The 19989-nt window shown below is 36.3% G+C and overlaps 2 protein-coding genes and 1 long non-coding RNA gene across 4 annotated transcripts in view; all 3 read right to left on the reverse strand.

The window, feature by feature from the left end:
- Positions 1-867: 867 nt before the first annotated feature.
- Positions 868-3156, reverse strand: LOC111782307 (UPF0503 protein At3g09070, chloroplastic-like). Its single transcript, XM_023663165.1, has one exon. It carries the CDS (start codon positions 3055-3057, stop codon positions 1081-1083), a length of 1977 nt encoding a protein of 658 aa, XP_023518933.1. The 5' UTR covers positions 3058-3156; the 3' UTR covers positions 868-1080.
- Positions 3157-10280: 7124 nt separating this feature from the next.
- Positions 10281-12716, reverse strand: LOC111780937. The gene is made up of 3 exons (XR_002812924.1): positions 12560-12716; positions 12141-12183; positions 10281-10685 (listed from the first exon to the last, which is right to left on the reverse strand). It is a non-coding gene; the product is annotated as an uncharacterized LOC111780937 (long non-coding RNA).
- A 54-nt stretch (positions 12717-12770) lies between these two features.
- The window catches only part of LOC111780936 (mitogen-activated protein kinase-binding protein 1), an 18758-nt gene continuing 11539 nt past the window's right edge, over positions 12771-19989 (reverse strand). The window contains exons 18-20 of one of the 2 annotated variants that reach the window (XM_023661303.1): positions 14101-14402; positions 13484-13675; positions 12771-13327 (exon numbers count right to left, since the gene is read on the reverse strand). In XM_023661303.1, coding sequence (XP_023517071.1) covers positions 12839-13327; positions 13484-13675; positions 14101-14402 — 983 coding nt within the window. In that variant the 3' untranslated portion in view covers positions 12771-12838. Of the gene's footprint in view, positions 13328-13483; positions 13676-14100; positions 14403-19989 lie in introns of those variants that run through there. The other variant, XM_023661304.1, reaches the window with a different exon arrangement.

Genomic DNA, 19989 nt, shown 5'->3' on the forward strand with positions numbered 1-19989 from the left:
TCATTTCTTAATTTTTAATTTTTAAAAACATATATATTTATTTTATAATTTTATAACGTGTCTCTTTTTGACTTTAGACACAAATTTGTCTAAAGTTAGCTTTTTCAGTAAAAAAAAAACATGTTTGAAAATTTATTAATAAATATTATTTTTTTTTAATAAAATATGTCTGATTGCTTTGACTCTTCCATCTCGTGTGTTCTCAATTTTTGTTTTTGTTTGCTTGTAACATGTGTTGTTTATGTCCGCATGTCTGATGTTCCAGTTATGTTTGTCAATGATGTGTTGTCTATAGCGGCATACATAAAACTCCCTTTACGTACTTTCATCTTAAATAGATTTTTACTATTTCATGTTGGGTAAAAATTGGAGTGTGTGATTGTTTACCAAAATCATGTCTACACAATGTAAAGTGTTTCTATCCTGAGTTATATGCTATTTATTTTACAGTGTTTCTTTCCTTACTTATAGCTATATAATGTTGCTTTCTTCAATTCTTTTTAAAACATTTCTCGCAAGCGTGACTCAAGGTTCAAGCATATGCCAACGTTGTCCGCAAAATCCGAATTTCTCACGGCTGATTTATTCGTTCCGTTAGAATAAGCGTCGCACAATTACTTTCTTGTTTTTGCAAGAGTACTCTTCCTTCCGTAGATCCTATTTCAATGGATGAGTTGATGTTATCTTTGACGGAGGGAACTGAGGAAATAGGTTAAATATTCCTCCGATTGTAAATAGACGACATTAAATTTAAAAATATTCAATATTATAAATAGACGACATTAAATTTAAAAATAAATAAATAAATAAATATATATATGGCTCAATAGAACAAAAAAATAAGTATAGTTTGAAGAATTTAAAGGAAGAAGAAACACTGAAATCTTTGTTATTTCAGTAAATTTGGGAGTTTTATGGTAAAATCATAATTAGAAGCAGCAAGAAAGAAAGTGTTCATGATCTTGTTTTTTTTTTTTAAATCCAATTCCAACAAAAAAAAATACACAGAAATTCACCACCAAATTCAACAAAAACATTACACCTTCTTCTTGATCATGTTCTTCATCTTCTTCTTGATGTTCAGTACAGTCTTAGTACACTTCTGGCAATGGACTGTGCCGGATTTGGCCGGTTCTTCACAATCCCCCCACGACGGCTGCCACCACCCTTCATCGGCGTAAGATAAAATCGTAACAGCCCATTGTCGACGACCTCGTTCGGTGAATATCTCGCACTTGGATTTCTCTCCAACACCAAATCTTCTTTCTTCTTCCTCCACAATCCGCCATTGTTGCTCTTTCTCATGCTGCTCCCAAACGATCCGCCATTGTTGTTGCTCTGCGAGCTTCTCCAGCTCACACTGCTATTGCTTCTCATCATTTTTGGATTAAAGCCCGTTCCTCCGATTGCTCTAACGTCGCCGTTTCGATCGCCTCGAAATTCCGGCCATGATTCCGATAAGGATCTGGTTACGCCGTTCGTTCTGCTGCTGTATCGGTCGTCGTCTTCGTATTTGTAGCCGTTTCGGCGGTGGATAAAGGCCAGAATGTTCCAGCCTTTGCCCCACCGGCGGGACTTTTTCGCCTCCTTACGCTCGCCGTTTCTGAAAGGGATTTCGAAGGTCTCCGAACAGTCGTCTCGCAAGGAATTCGAGTTGGAATCTCTTTGGATTTTGTCTGGAACTACCAATTTTGGACCGGAGAAGAAATCGGCGGTGGCCGGAGAGACTTTCGCGTTTGAGGATGATTTGACCTCGTCCATATCCGCTACGACGGCTGCCGCCGTCTTCCTTAACGAGCTTGATCTGTCGAGGCTTCTTCTCCGGCGAGAGGAGTCGGAGTAATAATCTCTGGTTTGTTCTGAACCACCAGGGACGGGTTCGTCGTCATTGCCGGGAATTGCAGGCTCTTCAACCGGAATTTGAGTATCGGTTCGAGAAACGTGAATCGGAGCATCTTCAACAACAGAGAGCATCGTCGGCATTCTGGTGAAAGTACGGCTTACTAAATAGCCATCCCAAGAAGCTCGCGGTTCTTCGAAGGAGTAACGAGGATCATCGAAGGAGATTCGGCCAGCGTCGAGGGAGAATCTAGGATCAGTATCGCAAGATCGGCGGCCATAGCCGTAATCGGCGATTTCCGACTGAGTTTCTCTGAATTGACGGCCGATCGGCTTCTCCACCGGCAATGCAACGGAGCTACCGCCATTTCTCTGTTTCTTGAGCTTCTGTTTGTCTCTCCATTTCTGCCATTTCTTGCTGAAAACAGAGGCGGCGGACCAGAAACTGCCGGCAATCTCCTTGAAATCACGACCGGAGGATTTCTTAGGTTGGGAATCGAGATCTATGTGATCCTTTATGCTCTTGAAATCGTCTTGAACCAGTTCAGTTTCCGGCCTACTTGGTTCTTCATGATCCTCTTCCTCGCCTTGTTCTTCTTCTTCATCTTCTTCAACGATTTCTTGAACTCTGTCGTCCACTACGTTACCGGCATTGGATTCCACAGAAATCTCAATTTCAGGTTCAGTTTCCATTTCGTCTTGTTCTTCTTCTTCAGACGAAGAAGCCAAGTTTCTCGGTTCATCCTCAATGTGAACACCGCCATTACTGACCGGAGGAGCTTCATTCTTCAACGGATTCCGTTCATCATCCTGAGTGAAAAGAGTACACAGAGTATTCCGCGCCCTAACGTCGCAGGATTTCCTCTGAGGCTCAAAAACGCCTGAAAACCCTTCGTTCTTTGACGCCGAGAACGACTTAGTCCGACGAAGCTCAGGAAAAAACGAGGACGGTTTATTCCGGCCAGATGCAGCCGAGGGAAGACCAACGCCGGCAGAGGGTCTGAAAATGGCCTTTAAAGCGGCAGCGGCGGCGGAGGAGTTAAGCGGTGGTTTTCGAGAAGAGGTAGAAGTCGAAGAAGGTTCTAGAACAGCAAGACGCTCGCAGAGACATGAAGGGCAGAAACCAGTGAAACGCTCTTGTGGGTGACGGTCGCAGGAGGTGGAGGGACGGTGGGGCTGCGGCGGCAATGGCGGTAGGGCCTCCGTGACTGGATTCATCACCGGTGAAATTGATTCGTAATGCAAAAGCAACAGCTACTGGTCATGTTACAAAGCAGAGTGAAATTGAGATCAGGAGAGAGAAAGAAGAGAGAGAGAATTTGGGTCTAACGGACAGAAAACAAAATAAGGTTAAAACGACTGAAAATTCTGTGGGAGGGAAGAAGAAAGGTGGGGCCCACAGGCTGCGTGTCTTATCGCTTTTTTTTTAATTATTATTATTATTTTTTTCCTTTCAGCGTTGTTAAAAGAAGAGAAAATTACTATTCTAGGAACATGCGCCGCTGTGAAATTACCATTTTGTACCCTTCTTCTGTACTCCCCCCTGCCCCAGGCCTACACTTTCTAGGCTCTGTTTGGCTATCTTATTTTTACTTTTATATTTAATTGAAAAACAATTTTTTTTTTTTTTTTTTTTTTTTTAAAAATAAAATTATAAACACAATCTATCAATTATGTTAATACTAATTTGCCATATAAAATATTTTATTTAATGTTTCTAAAAATTTAAAAATGAAAAAGAAAATAATTAAATTTTTCTTTGATTTTTCATTTTCTTTTACTTAAAATAGAAAAGTCAGAATTGTGTAGACATAATTTTAATAAATTGGTAAATGAGTACGAAATATACTAAAATAACAACTTGTGAGTACGAAATATACTAAAATAACAACTTGTGTTGGTTAGCGGAGATAGTCGTCACTCCTAAAATCACTTTAAATAATTAAGTAATAGTGTCATGAGCTAGGTGTCACAATCGCACTTTTGATGGCAGCGGACTTGCGATTGTGCGGCACTTACTTCCCAACAACAAAGTGAGCTAAGTCAATTTGTTCTTACGTCGCCTACGGCCCAACGACGTATACTCGAGCTTCTGGCCTCGGTTTAAGAAGAAAGTTTTAGAAAACGAGGGTAGAGAGAGATTTTCGAAAGATTGGTTTTGAAAGAGGTGGTATATATGCAAGCAAAAAAGTAACAACAACGGCTCACAGTATATAACTATTGGTAGGGAGAAGTTGAAAATTAGTTGTATCCTCCATAGTACATTTTGAGGCATTTCATGTCTGACAGACCTAGATATGATTTTTCCGAAACATCATACTTCCTAGAAATACAAGAGTAAAACACTAGAAAAGACATAAAGGGTTTGGCTTGTCATGAGTATGCAGTCAACACGCCTTGGACGAGCATGACCGTGACACTAGGGACGCAGAGGAATATCGAGGCTAGTAGGTATCGAATCTAGATTTTAAATTCTGGGTATTAGAGCTTGCAACATATTGAATGAATAATTTAAATTTCGTAGTAAATACACATTTTTTATAATAAATTAGGCAATAGAATCAAATTTTAACAAAAAAAAAAAAAAAAAAAAAAAAAAAAAAAAAAAAAAAAAAANAAAAAATTAGAGAAGAAAATATTGTACTTTTTTTTAATTACTTTTATTGTGAATTTTCCTTTTAAAAAGATTCCTGAGATGAGATGATAACAAAGGTGGAAAAAAAAACTAGATTTTGATTTCTTTTTATTTTTATTTTTTTTTTCCTTTATTATTATTATTATTATTATTATTGTGAATTTTCTTTTTATTTTGTATTGCAATAATAAATAAGTAATAATTTGATGTTTTCAACGGCTATTTCTTAAAGTCCAAATATTTGTTTTGTTTTGTCACTTCTCATGCCCATATAACATCTTTTTCATTACTCATCCCACGGTACGATAAATCGTACCTTTACTAATTTTCTTTGTGAAAACTCGCCTTCAATGTTAAAAAGAAAATTTGACTCGTTTCAATATACGAACGCCTTTCTTAAATTTTATTTTTTAGATATAGATTTGTGTCCACAAAAAAGTTACGGTTCAATTCGAATTTCACTTGTTCTTATTAGGGGTGAAATAATTGGATGAGTCATGTTTGAAGCCAAAAGACCAAGCTCTTTAAGGTACGATTGGGATCCAAGGTAGTTGGCCTCTATGGTAGTATCCACAATCATGAATGGTCGACCCCTTGTGGAGTCGATTGTGGCCTTGAAGGGTGACTAGTAAAGGTTGCCCAAGGGTGTTTGACATGGCCTTGAATATTAGCCCATACGAGCTACTTATAACTAAAGGTAGACTTTGATTCAAGCTCGTCTCTTGTGACTATTTTTCTTTGTTAAAGGGTTGGTTAAGGGTGTCGGGTGTCACAATTGCACTATTGCAGCAGTGGCACAACGATTCTGCAATACTTGTTCTAACCTGGGGAACAAGGTAGGTGACACATCAATGACGGGAGTTCTACCTGTCGTGAAATAAGAATCAATCTCATCCACCAATGGTTTGTCAAGACACATCAGGTCTCGTGTATTCAAAAGAATCATTTGCACGCTCCACTAGTTTAGGTGAAGAGATGTTGGTGCTATTTTTGCCATGATTTGTCTAGTGAGTACAAGGTCGAGTTTGAGAAAAGGGCGAGTTAGGTCCTTGGTGGAATAGCCCATAACCATTGGGTAGTGTGTGCTTTTCGTGCTTATGCTGCAAGTTTCAGAGACCAAGAGAGGTCAATGGGATAACCCATAAGTAGTGTGCAAGTTTCGTATTCGTTCTAAAGCATGTTATTTCCAACAGGTTAGTTAGCAACCACTTCAAAGTTTGGATCGTCATCAAGGACAATGTTGATATTAAGTGGGGGAGAGTGTCACAATCCATGGTGTTATTATGTCTCCAAGAAAGTCATCGAGGATGATGACTAGTTTAAGTAGGGGAGAATGTCACAATCACATTAAGAAAAAAGTAGGTTGTAACTGTCACACAAAGTCAAACAAGATGATAACTCTCAAGTAGTGCCCATCCGGCCATATAAGGGCCAAGGTAGTCAAGTGCTACATTTGAGCCAAGCTGAGACATAAACAAGATAGAGGCAAAAAGTAGACAAGGGGGTCAAAGATAGGTTTGATGAAGGGTCGAGTAAAGCCACAGGCCTTAACCTCAAATGTCGGGGTTTCGGCAGGAGTTCGAGTTGTGGTTCTAAAGTTAAAGTTTGTCCATATGAAAGATGAAATCTCACTAAATTTGGTGTCAAATGGACACCAAACGGACGCTCCATGAGATCTATGAACATTCGTTAGAATCATGTCTACTTCTGCTAGACAAAAAATACCTCATAATGTACATTAGGGGAGACTTTCCACCACCCCTAGTGGCCTAAGCGAGCTACCCTATGGCACATACATGTGTGACACAGTGAGGCAAACATTACTAGATGAGTGTCTCGAGCGACTTCCTTTGAAATGGTTTTTCAAGGACAATATCAAATGGCATGGGTGTACCAACATTGCACCCTCGCCATGTGTCGGAGGTTGAAATATGCATCTTTTATCCAATACAATTTCTGTAAATGACTTAGCATGGACACAAGAGGGTCCTTACCTCGATAGAACCCAAATGGATAGATGTTCGAGATGCACCAATGATATGAACGACACATAGGTCCGTTCTTGATGAACACGACCATGTGAGTTGCGATGGTTGATGAGGCAAGTCGAATAGGTCATAGATGATTGAATATGCATGCACAGACGACGTCTGTAGTTGAACAAGCTTACATTTCATATTAGTTATGTTTGGTTGGCGAACATAAACCCTGCCTAAGGTCCAACGAAGCCACAAAGCAGGGTAAAAAATAGAAATGGAACTCGAGTTTCCCTTAAGAATTGTCATGAGCATGTCAAGATCATAACATTGCACAGTAAAAAATGTACGATCGGCGGGTTTGCATAAAACTATTTATTACATTATTGCAAGTATACATATCAAATTTTTTTAAAACTCTGTAATAAATTAATTTTTTTTAAAAATTATAATATTAAATATTATTGTTAGCGAACAAACTTAATTTTTACCATTAAATATTTTTTTTAAAAATAATTATCAAATAAAGGCTTTAATAATAACACCATAATAATATAAATATTCATATTTTACTATTATAGTAATAAAAATAAATTTGTGTAATTTAAATTTTAAGAAATTGTTGACCTATTATGAAATTTGATTAGAAACCAAAAGAAAAGTTATAATAATAATAATAATAATAATAATAATAATAATAATAATAATAATAATAATAATAATAATAAATAATAATAATAATGACCAAATGAAAGCACACGTGTATACGTAGGAATTACGTATGGTTATACAAAGCGCGGTGGCATCAATTCCTGAACACGAGGCCTCAAATTTTGGGCCCACAGTTCTCATATCACTTCCATGGACCTGACCGCACCGGATTTTTCCTTTCAAATCTTAATTATTCCCAACATTATGTTGAATTTTCGTCATATTTTTATATGTTTGTGATTTTATCAATAATATATTATAAAAGTATACTAACATGAACCTAAGTATTAATAATAAGAAATTTTAATTTATTTTAAGACAAGCCATTTTTTATTTCATTTCTTAAAGTTTTGTTTTATTTTTTATTTCAACAAAATGAATATTTAAAATTTTAAATTTACAATCGAACGTAAATATATTCATATCAATGAAATTATATTACTAGTAACATGACAATCAATTTGTGTTTCTTTTTCTTTTTAAAATTAATGTTTTAAACAAAGAAAGAAACAACAAAAAGAAAGTTTAATAACTCACTGATTATAATAAAAATTGCATCTATTTCATCTAATCTCGAAAGTAAAAGTTGACTTTTTTTATCTTAAAAAAAGATGGAAATTATTTAAAATAAAACAACAAACTTAGTCCATATTAATTAATCAACCCAATAAAGAAAATACATTTAGAAAGTGAAAATCATTATCATTCAAAATAATCAAATATATATAAATTGAAAGTAAATTTAAGTTTTTATTCATAGTCTTAATCCAAAATAAAAGAAAAAAAAATTAAATATAAAATTTGTTAGTAGAGGTAAAGTAAATTAAATTTAGTAGTTAATTTAAAGTCCTAAAAAGAATGAAAAATAAGAAATTTATATATAAAGAGAGAGAGAGAGGGAAATGAAAAGGAATTTGGGCACCGCAAAGTCACGATGAAGAGGAGGCAATCACATGAAAGAAAAGAAAAGAAAAGGGAGGGGTATGATGGTAATTATCACCAACTTTACTTCATTGATTGGGGTGTAGGTGTGGGTGTTTTTTTTTTTTTTTTTTTTTTTTTTTTTTTTTTTTTTTTTTTTTTTTNTTATGAGGCGTAAAGTGTATTAGTGTCCTCTATCTTTTAATTTTCCTTTATTAATAAAGAAACACTATTTATTTATTTATTTATTTCATTTCATTTTTCCTTTATTAAAAAACATAAAAGGATTAAGAGTTTGTCTCTCTCTCTCTCTTTCTTTTTCTGTGTAAGTGACCTGTCTTTTATTTAGGGTTTTGGCTGTGTTTTTTCTAATAAAAAATAATAATAATAATTGAGTTGCTCCCATAAGGAAATGTCTGCATGGATTTCTAGAGAGAAAGAGAGAATGATGGGATATGGAGAAGGATGGGATATAGAGCATGATACCTAGATTTTGTAAAGAATCTATAGAAATATATAGGGTAGATATACCCGATTAGTCCGTGCTTCCAAAATATACTTCTATCGTATATACCTGAAGTCATCAATAATAAAACATTTGTGTATGCTGAGCAATTCCAATGATTGGTATCAGAGCTAATAGAGTTAGTAGAGTTAAGAGTGAGAGAGAGATTGAATTTGGGACCAAAATTGTTGAAGTTGTGGGGAAAAAGGCCCACACCTTACAATAATCAACTCTACAATCCCACCCATCTATGTTCCACTAACATATAATTACTCTCTCTCTCCCATTCCAAATTTGTTGGTCTTTGGAATTTTTAACAATCCCAATGATTTGAGTCTTTTTTTTTTTTTTNTTTTCTTGGCAAATAAATGTATACATGAAATGGGGATGAGAGGACTTGAGATTTGATATTTAAGTTTTAGGATTAGGTATGAAAAGCTTCCCGTTACCTTAAGTTTTACCAATGGAATGATTTCTCCTACATATTTTGTCTCGCTCGAAAATTATTCAGTGTTGGTACAATATCTGTGATTCTTTTTATTGTTGCCGAGATAAAAAAATTTAATTTATATTTAATAAAGGTTAAAAGGCAAAAATGATCTCGAATCAAGCAAAGTATTGCAACCGGTAATTTGAACTTCTGATCTCAAAAGAATGAGTCCGACCATTAATACTATACAAAATAATTCATTCAATGAATTAGTGGAATATTATAGCCTAGAAAAGAACCCTCTTAAGTACTACAAACTATATTTAATGACCAACAATGATAAAGAAGAGTTCAAAGTTGTCTTACATGGATCTAAAACAGTATTAAAGAAAAACTTAATCATTTCACTTTGTTTTCACCTTCCAGGCTAATGGACAGCAAAAGAATCTTGCAAAGATTTGCTTACACTACAATCTATTGGAATTATTATGATAATCCTACAAACAATATTAAACTACCTACAATTTTCAATCACCTGTGCCCAGAAAAACACCATAATAACAACAATAATAATAACAAATCCATGCATGCCTATGGATCCACACCAAGGCAGGGGAAGGAAGTAAAAAAAAATTTAATTTAGTTTCTGTCAAAGCCTGCAAACTGATGAGATTAAGAAGATAACAGATTTGGATTTGGCAAAAGGGTTTATGTTTGGATTGTGTTGTTTTGTGAAGGGAACTGGAGATTCTAATGTCTACTGTGTGTGCAGTTTTTGTCCCTCCCGTGCTGCTTTTTGCAGTGAGAATGAGCTTTCTTCATTTCTTTAATTCTTTGTCATTTTCTCAACGAAAAGACACACAGATTAATTGGAACAGTTTCCCAGTCTTCACATATCCCCACCCCTCCACTTCCTTCCAGAGGACATATATAATTTCACTAATATAACAAACATATGGGTTTTCAGTTCATTTTCTCATCAATACGACATATAGACATCATATTTGTGTCATTGTTTATGGGGATTACCTCTTTTAGAGCCATCAACTAAAGGCTTCAAGATGATCTTGAAAGGAAAATGAGTCTAATGTTCTATATTCCCTTTTCTTTTCTTCTGGCTGGGGTTAAGTTTTCTAATTTAGTTAATACTAAAAAGTTAAAATGAACAGTTCTTCATTTTTTTTCCCAAAAATCTAATCAACACTCCAAAGTTGAGAGAGGCTAAAAAGGTACACTGAGTAGAAGAAAAGTACTTAGGGTCCTTATATTAGTGCCTAGGATACCTACTTCTTGATGTGATTTATTTTTATTGGATCTATTAGTAGAATCTACAAAGTGAACTACATAAAAAGATAATCAGTAAAGAGCCCATGTGTTGAAAGAAAGAAGAATGAAAAATCTGGCAATTATCTCAACAAATAGAAATTTTAAAAACTGAAAAATGGAAATGAGGCAGCCTCTTGGGCAGTTGAATCAATCACTAATTAGAGCATACAAATTCATAAAGGGAAACAAGCATGGCCTGATTGCATGAGTCTATCTAGAGCAGACTGAAAATAATATAATGAGAACACTAGGTAAGTAAACATAATCTTGGGACTATGAAAGTTACCTTTTCGGATTCATAATGAGGATAAAATGGTGTGGAGCACACATTACAGCAATGATCTGCAAATGGTAATAAAAGCTAATGAGAGGTAGATAACATAAACATGCGCATCCAAAGATTTTCAAAAATTCTCGAACGCTATAATATCAAATAATGTTGTCTAATTTTATGTCTAGATTATTATTGCCCATAATTAGGCAACCCATATTCTCACTCAAAAGTGAGTCCCAAGTGACAGTTACAAGTGGAATGGCTTCTTTTCCCTTGTTTTTTTTTTTGTTTTTTTTTTCTTTTGGTGTTTAATAAAGTAAAAAAGAGAATGGTATGCAAGAACAAGTCTAGCTGTGAAACAAAAGAAGGGAAAAGAAAAACCCATCATTACAAGTGAAAAATGAACGCAAAAGGACAATCAAATGAAGTCCCTTTACCCCATTCCTTTACCCCACATACACACAACTCGTAATAAATCAGAGGCTTTTCCCTTTCCCATTTTGCTTTCTGATTAAAAACAATGAATAAAATGATACCCACTTTAACAGAGCCTCCACCTTGGGCTTGGACCCATATACATATGAAAATTTTCAATTGAAATAACTACATGTATGTATAAACCGTCTAGATTTTATAAATTTCCGTGTTAATGGCTCAGCCAATTAAAATTCAAAATAGGCTTAAATTTACATGTGTCAATTAGATTATTTTCTTATTAAAATTGTTGGTAGCATTAATTAGGTCATTTGTTAATTAATGTAAATTTTAAAAAAAAAATAATAAGGACGAAATTTTTCATTAGGTAGCATGCCAAACATGAAATAAAAAATGTTGTTAGAAATTGAACCAATCCGAATCTAATTTTTTATTTAAAAATTTACATTTCAGAAAACTAGTTGCGAAAATTGTCTATTTGACATAATTTCTGTTTTTGATAATTCAAAATTTTCACTTGTTAACCAAACTGTAAAAAGAACTTTTTTAAGGCTTTAGGTTGTGTGAACTTTTTTTTTTTTGTTTAAAATTGGAAAGAATAAGAGAAACATAGAAAGTTACACAAAAGGTTTTAATCCTATACCCAAAAGAGAAGTATATTATTTGACCTTCGTTGTTTGGATTGGTTAAATAATAATAGTGATGATGAGCATTAATGACTGGGCCTTCAATTGATCTAATATATATTATAACTGATCGGAGTTCGTGTGCCTGTAAGGGAGAGGGGTGATAACCACTAGAGGTTTTCTTTTCAGGATATGCTTTTCATGGTCCCTATTGGTCTGTTCATAGTGCCTGAAATGGTCATGATGAACCAAGTTCCAGCATTATATGAAACGGATAGGCCTCTTTACTGAAGGAAAGTGCCACATCCATCAGGCAACTACTATGATAGGCTTATAAAAAAAACTACATGATTATAGGTGTAGAGTGAAGGAATCCCAAGAAAGAATATGGTTTTTGGCATGTTACTATGGAGAGAGAAAAGCAAAGGAATGTGCATACAAGAGATTAGTTTGTAGGCATACCTTCTTCGGGATTTGTATATATATTCCAACAGGTCTTCGGTATCTGTAAGTTATTGGAGAGTTCATTATTCACTAGCATGCCTTGAGATTCACAAAAAAAAAAAAAAAAAAAAAAAAAAAAAAAAAAAAAAANCATGAAAATTACAAGTATGAAACGTGGTAAAAGTGGGGAGAAAAAGAAAAGGTTAAAGACCAACTTTTCTTTTTCTTTATTTTTTTTAGAATTACCCTTTCATTATTAAATGTCACTAAGTTTGGAGAACAAGAACTATGCGTTTAAAACATGCATATAAGAAAATAAGAAATCCTACTACTAAAAATGAAAGAAAAGAATGGTTCCTAATGCTAAGAACGAGCCCAATAAAACATTTGGAAATTAGCTCCATGAAAAAGAATAGACCATTATTTAGAATACTCACCTTTGATGTCAAGCTTGGCAATAGAAAGTGGCATCTTTGGCAAAATCCCGAAGGGTTCCGTCCTAAAACAAGAACTCAAGGCAAGAGCAATAAAACAAGAGGATAAAAAGTTCAACTCCGAAAAGTAAGAATATCCAGCGAATTACCTCTGAATTTTTAATTGTTCAAAGGTAGAATCCATCGACTACCTGAAGAACATACGGAACCAACATGACATAATACGTCATTTATTTACCATAATTAGGTGCTACTTCATTGTACAAAGCTATTTATTCAAAACTATGAATTCCCACCAAGATTCTTCTTCAAAATTTCAACCACCTTTTCAGATAGATTCTCAGCAAATGTTCCTAAGAGAGGTTCAAACCCTGTCATAATAACATCTTTTGTACTTTCACATTTATTTTTGTTCTTGCATTGCACCAACTTGGCAACTTCATTAATTTTCTCTAGGATTGATGGAAGTAACTTGGCCGCTTCATCATACAACTCCGATCCAGAATCATGTAAACTATCTTCATGACAACCCGGGGTAACTAATCTTGAGAAGAACTGTACTGCTTTATCAGCTGCAGCATCTAAACCAAGTAATACTTCCCTACAACTAGTTCGTTGCTCCTGCGATTCACTTGCAACAGGAAAACTGTCATCATTTCCTTCTTTAGTTAGCTTTACTCTTTTCGAGTCTCTTTCACCTTGATAGCTTTCATTTTGTGAAAAGTGTGCCGACATAGTGCTTGGCAAGGTCTCTGCTGTTCTTGCAATATCCTGCATGATTGACAACTCATAACATGAATATTAGTCCATTGAAGTCATTTTGAACTAAAAGCATGAAGTTCTGAGAAATGAGAATCTTGATCTGCTCTGGCTCCTTTCACTCTCTCAGAGCCCACTTTCCATTATTATTGGTTAGAGAAGACCTACCCGTTCTTCCTCTGCCGAAACCTGACTTGACGGGTTCTCTGATGGAGAATTATTAGGAGCTACGTCGTCGTTTTGCAAAGTTTTACAATCAGATTCATGAGGCAGCATTCGAAGGAGTCTTTTGGTGCTTCCAAGATAGTCCGGCACAACATATTTGGAAAAGTATCTTTTCCTTGCCGATGATTCGTTCTTCTGTATAATAGGCACCCATCAATTAAATGGATTCTTTTATATTAAAAGTAACCAAAATTCAATTATATTATGGAACTGGTGAGTGTGTGCAATCCAGGTTGCGAGAAATTCCTTTTCCCAACTTCTCTGTGATTAGATTTTATCACCTATCTTTATACTGTAACCTTCAATTTTACAAAAACTAGTTGAAGTTATGAGATCATTTCTTTACATATTTAACATTTATCTGAAAATATCTTCAGCTAACAATAAGTCCTAAATGTAGCATATAACTCAGGCTGATTGATACTTTTGTTTGTCTAAGAGAAGTTCAACTGAAATTCAGGAACAGAAGTCCCAATATATTTGACAATACCATTTCCCTATTTTGGTTGAATTCCCAAACAAAGACTAAATTAACGTTACGGACTCAAATTTCCACTAACCTTGTATGACATTGACAAACTGCCAAAATGTAGCTTGAATAGATCACCTTCAGAGTTAGTGCTGCAAGGACTATTATCTCCAGTTGCTTGCTTCTCACTTTTCACATTGCCGGAAGGTTGCACTTCCGTTTCCCCATTATGAACCTCATCCATTCTCGTATGAAATTCACGTTTGCTCATGGGTCCAGAATTATAAAAAATTGCAACCTTACTAGAAGTCAACTCTCCCCCAGCATCTAAATCATTGCTAGCTTGACCAGAAGAGCATCCATTACAAGCTGGTAGCTTCGCCGCGTCTTGTACTGTAAAGCACATTCCTCGTCAGAAAAACTAAAAGATGAACAAACTTCACTGCAGTGACTCATCATAATAGTTAACTGCATACAAGTGCAATTATGTAAAAGCAGTCTTTCTACTGCCAGCTGTGCTGTTAAAGACCCCATCACATCAAGACCACAAGAGTTAGCTTGCTATCCAAACCAAACAAAATACCAATATAAGAGAAAAAGTACCTAAACTTGACAGTTGTGTGACGGTTCTTACCATGCAAAACACTTATAGCTCAGAAGCATATCGGTGCCACCAAATCATATCGGTGCTGACAATTCTCACAAATAGCTCAGAAGCATTTTAAGTTTAACAGAAATGACCAACACCAACTTTCATTCAGGAAATTTTCTATTAACCGGAAGTTTTTCTTTCTAGAAAACAACATTGATAACTCTCCAAATGATAGCTGGTTTTTTATGCCTAAAATTCCCCTAAATTGAGTAGAATGCTAGGGATTTTATGATTAAATCTCCCTAAATCTTTGGTTCTAATTAAATATATTATTTGGCGAGTTTTGATTGTTCCATTTGACTAATTGAAAGCAAAGAAAGCATTGAATTATGCGAATTTGATGTTGATATACTTTGTCACCAGACTTGTGATTGAGAAAAATGTTAAAATTTTGTTGGAGCTGGATTTTCAATTTCTAGAATTGCCTGAGCAACAGCCCAATTTCTTGATTAATTGAGCTGGCGCTTATGTCAGTATCAGTCGAAACAACAGCCCAAGCTCACTGCTAACAAGCCCTCTACTAGCAGGTATTGACTTCCTTAGGTATTCTTTTTCGGACTTCCCCTCAAGATTTTTAAAACGCGTTTACTAGGAGAGGTTTCCATACCCTTATAAAGAATGTTTCGTTCTCCTCCCTAAGTAATGTGGGATCTCACAATCCACCTCCCTTTGGGGCCCAACGTCCTCGTTGGCACTCATTCCCTTCTCCAATTGATATGAGACCCCCCAATCCACCCCCCTTTAGGGCCCAATGCCCTTGTCGGCACACCGCCTCGTGTCCACCTCCCTTCGAGGCTCAGCCTCCTACTGGCACATCGCACAATGTCTGGCTCTGATATCATTTGTAACAGCCCAAGCCCATTGCTAGCAGATATTTTCAGGCTTCCTCTCAAGGTTTTTAAAACGCCACATTAGGGAGAAGTTTCCACACCCTTATAAAGAATATTTTGTTCTCCTCCCCAACCGATGTGGGATCTCACACCTACCTAGTCTAATTAGCTCTAAAATTCATTTGGAGGATTATAAGGATGAAGTAGCCGTATAGTGATTAGAGAAGAAGATCCGGAAACAGATTTTGAGAGAGAGGAGAGAAATAACATAAAGTCATTCCAAATGATAAGAAAAACAGCTGGGAGAAGAAGGGGGCAATATTGCAACTTTCCATTTTTATCTTCAAGTATTTTGTTTTCTTTTATGGAATTTCTTTGTAGTTTCTCTTTATTTTCAGCTTGTAACAGGCAAGAATTAGGAATTTTTGTATTAATCTAAATAAGGGTTTGAGGCTCCTTGGCTCTTTTCATTTTGGTTTCGAGTGTTTTTATTGTTTAAGTTTGGGTTTGCCAAATCAACACACCCCAAGGCTCACTTAGCTCCTTATTTATCAAAACTACGATAGCTCCTTGTTTGAGTTAGCAACTAGCTAAGTAGAGACGTTACAGAATAACAACCCACCTAAGGCTCACTTAAAGAAGCTTAATTTGGCATGGGTTAGTAGAAATTAAACCATTAAATCTGGAAATTTTGGGAGGATTCCATGTTTAGTGTTGTATAGGCTGAGAGAGAAAATTCTTGTTTCAACCTTTCAGGTTTAGAAAAATTCAGATAATTCCTAATCCGAACTGTTTTACATACCTCATGTTTACATTGTTTGTCTGAGCATTTTTTCTGTTTTTATTATCTTGCTACTGGATTTATTTTTTTTTAAACCAGGTTTAGATTAGTTAACAATCTAAATTTACTTGATTACTATCTTAGATCACTAGAAATTAAGTTTAAGTTTAGTAAAATTTCTAATACGAGTCCCGGAGATGATATAGAAATACTATCACTTAGCTGCCGTTAAGATTGCATAATCCACACTCGATCTAGATGAAAATATAAAGAATAAAAAAGAGAAGACGCAACGAAAAATATACATGGTAACACAGAGATAGAAAACTCCACGGCGGCTTGGGCTTATGGCTTGTGCTTATATATTGATGACTTCAATAGTTACAAATAAGACACTTCATTTTGAAAATTATATAGAAAGAAAATAAGATTCAACCGATGAGATTCCATCTAAGAGAATTGATAAAATCCTAAAGTTACTTTAACTATTAAGTTTTACTTGAACTATTAAGTTTTCTGATAAAATCCTCAAGTTTTCTGATAAAATCCTCAAGTTACTTTAACTATTAAGTTTTCTGATAAAATCCTCAAGTTACTTTAATTATTAAGTTTTCTGAGCTCTTCACCGCACGACATTTGTAGAAGCTACAAAAGACCAAAAAGGCTTTGCACAACCTTAATTTCCCAACATCAACACATTTTGTCAACATGTCTCATGGCTGCACCCTTTTATCACCTTCTTCCATTGTCCTGTGAATGAAATGGTATCATTTTCTAATGTGTTTTGTTTTTGAATGATAGACCGGGTTATTCATCAACTGTATGACCTTGTTTGTCTGTATGTAAGAGTCATAACCTCCTATCTTCTTAGTATGGTTGTGACACTCTCAAAGGTATAATTGTCTCATGGATTGTGACATTCTCTCCACTTAATCTCAGCATTGTCCCGATGAGGATTTGAACGTCGAACTTACTACTAATTGACTTGCTGAAAAATTGGTGCACCCCTCAGGGTGGGGCTTACAAGCCCAATCACAACATTTCCTCACCGTGACCAAATCTCTTATTGAAGCAAACTTCAAAAGCTTTTTAACATACCCCTTTCACTGGTTGGCACTACAATTTGGTCAACTCTTTACTTAGCCACCTTCATGTGGCAACGGCTGCACGGACACTCCTCTTGGTCTTGTTGCAGCTTCATTCTTCTATGACTTTTACATCTAACATAGTGCTCCTTCTCCTTTCTCGACTTTAGCCCATGAGGCGATAACTCAAGGAATACACGTGTGCTCACTTCTTGAAGCACTTATACTACTCACTCCTCTCAAAGCACTTCCACAGGCGTTGCGCCTTTCTCGTGCTTCATTGATGGGTAAGACTCCCCCAACTCAAAGGAGTTTAGCTTCAACCCCCAAAGCTATTCTAATTCTATTCTAATTCTGACTCACAACTTCCTTACCCACTCTGTCGTGACGCACTTGAGAAGTCTTCCATTGACCTTCGAGTTCATTTTTCTGGTTGTCTTGTTCGATAGTTTTTCATACATATTCAACATTGTTTTCAATAGATCCGACGGTGTTTTCTCCTTGACGATTTTGAACGCCACGTTTCTGGACAGCGTAACTGGATCAACCCTGAGTTTATGTCCAGCGTTAACTAGATCAACCCTAGAATTTACCAATCCTTGAGCTTCCACTATATTTCTAGATAGTGTTAACTGGATCAACCCTAGAGCCTACTGATCCTTGAGTTTCTACTATGTTTTTGGATAGCATCAACTATCGATCTTGGAGCTTCCATTATGTTATTGGACAGCTTCAACTAGATCAACCCTAGAGTCTAACTACATTTCTAGATAGCTTCAACTAGATCAATCCTGGACCCTAGCAGTTCTAGAGCTTCCACTACGTTTTTGGACAGCGTCAACTGGATCAACCCCAGAGCCTACCGATCCTTGAGCTTTCAATACATTTCTGGACAATGTCAACTAGATCAACCATGGAGCCTACCAATCCTTGAGCTTCCACTACATTTCTAGACACTGGATCAACCCCGAAGCCTATTTGGACAGCGTCAACTAGATCAGCCTACTGATCCTTGAGCTTTTATTGCATTTATGACCGCGTCGACTGGATCAACCCTAGAGTCTACCAATCCTTAAACTTCCATTTCATTCCTGGACAACGTTAACTGGATCAACCCTGTAGTCTATTGATCCTTGAGCTTTGCAGAATCACGAGCGTAAAATCGAATCAAATTGTTTTCAATAAGCTGTTGAAACGTCGGAATTCCAAGCGATCCGATGATCAACTACGGCCGATTTTTCCACTAGAGCAAATTCCTAAATGAATGTTTCACACCCCTAGCAACATTGCTTGCATCAACAAGATCGCAAATTCAGCTTCGATCTTCGCAATTCCTCGAATCCTCTCAAGAACGCTGCCTGGATAACTTTGGAAGAAAGAGATTTCCGGATGCCAGTGCTACCGACCATGTCAGTGAAAACAGGATTTGGAGTAGTGATGATGGAGAACCATTCCATTCCTTCAGAATCTCCGATCTTTCACACCACGATGAACCTTGACAATATGAACTCCTAGCCTTCACTCTCGTTTCCAAAACCTTTTCCCATCCAACCTACCGCTTCTGCTCTCCCGCTGTCTCTCATGATGTACGTCACTTACATGACAGAATCACACGAGAATCCAGGCGAGCACATGGCACTCTTGTCCAATTGTACCATATCTGCGCAAGGTTGACCTCGCCCACCAACATTAGGTTTTTGGTGTTCAGAACCACAACTCGTCCGCCATTCTTCACGTCCACGTCCACGTCCAGTGGAGCCTCCTTGCAGTTCAGCACCATTCCATTTCGATGCTTCTTCTTCGGCTTTAGCATCTTCACTTAGGACAAGGGTTCACGAAGGTCTTTCTATCAGCATCTTCCAAAAACCGTCATTGAATCTATCAATCTTCTCGATCCCGATCTTTGAACTTTCCATCTTCAAAGATCGTTGTGAATCTCTCCTAACTCTAATACCATTTGTTAAAATCGCACGATTCACATACTCAATCTAGATGAAGAACATAAAGAACAAAAGATAGAAGACAAAAGGAAAAGTATACGTGGTAATACCTGTTAGATTGAATGGCACGATGACCTATATGGGTCACGACCTCATGTATTTATAGATGTGTATAATGAAGATTACATTCCAAATCTATGATTTGATAACAAACCATGAAATCATAGATTTGGTAACAAACCCTTCAAATCATAGATTTGGTAACAACTAGTAAATCTTAGATTAGCTTAGTATATACAGTTATGATCTATTTTAGGTTTAACACCCCCCTGGAGGATGATTAGCTTAGTATATACAGTTATGATCTATTTTAGGTTTAACACCCCCCTGGAGGATGTATTACTAAGTTCAGATTGCGCCTAAAATAGCTAAAAGAAGGAGCTGGCAGTGGCTTTGTCATGATATCGGCGAGCTGATCCTTGGAAGATATGAGTCGAACATCAAGCTGACGAGTCGATACTCGTTCACGAACGAAGTGATAATCAACCTCAACATGCTTCGTCCGTCGATGAAAGATTGGATTGGCGGATAGGTAGGTGGCACCAATGTTGTCACACCATAGGCTAGGCGCTCGCGCTTGCGAGATCCCGAGCTCACGCAAGAGAACTTGGATCCAAATTAATTCGGCAGTG

This window comes from Cucurbita pepo, chromosome LG19 (assembly GCF_002806865.2).
Source record: "Cucurbita pepo subsp. pepo cultivar mu-cu-16 chromosome LG19, ASM280686v2, whole genome shotgun sequence".
Classification (NCBI taxonomy): Eukaryota; Viridiplantae; Streptophyta; class Magnoliopsida; order Cucurbitales; family Cucurbitaceae; genus Cucurbita; species Cucurbita pepo.

Excerpts from the sequence above, each read along its gene's own strand:
- LOC111782307 (XM_023663165.1), bottom strand. The coding sequence starts at position 3,057 with ATGAATCCAGTCACGGAGGCCCTACCGCCATTGCCGCCGCAGCCCCAC.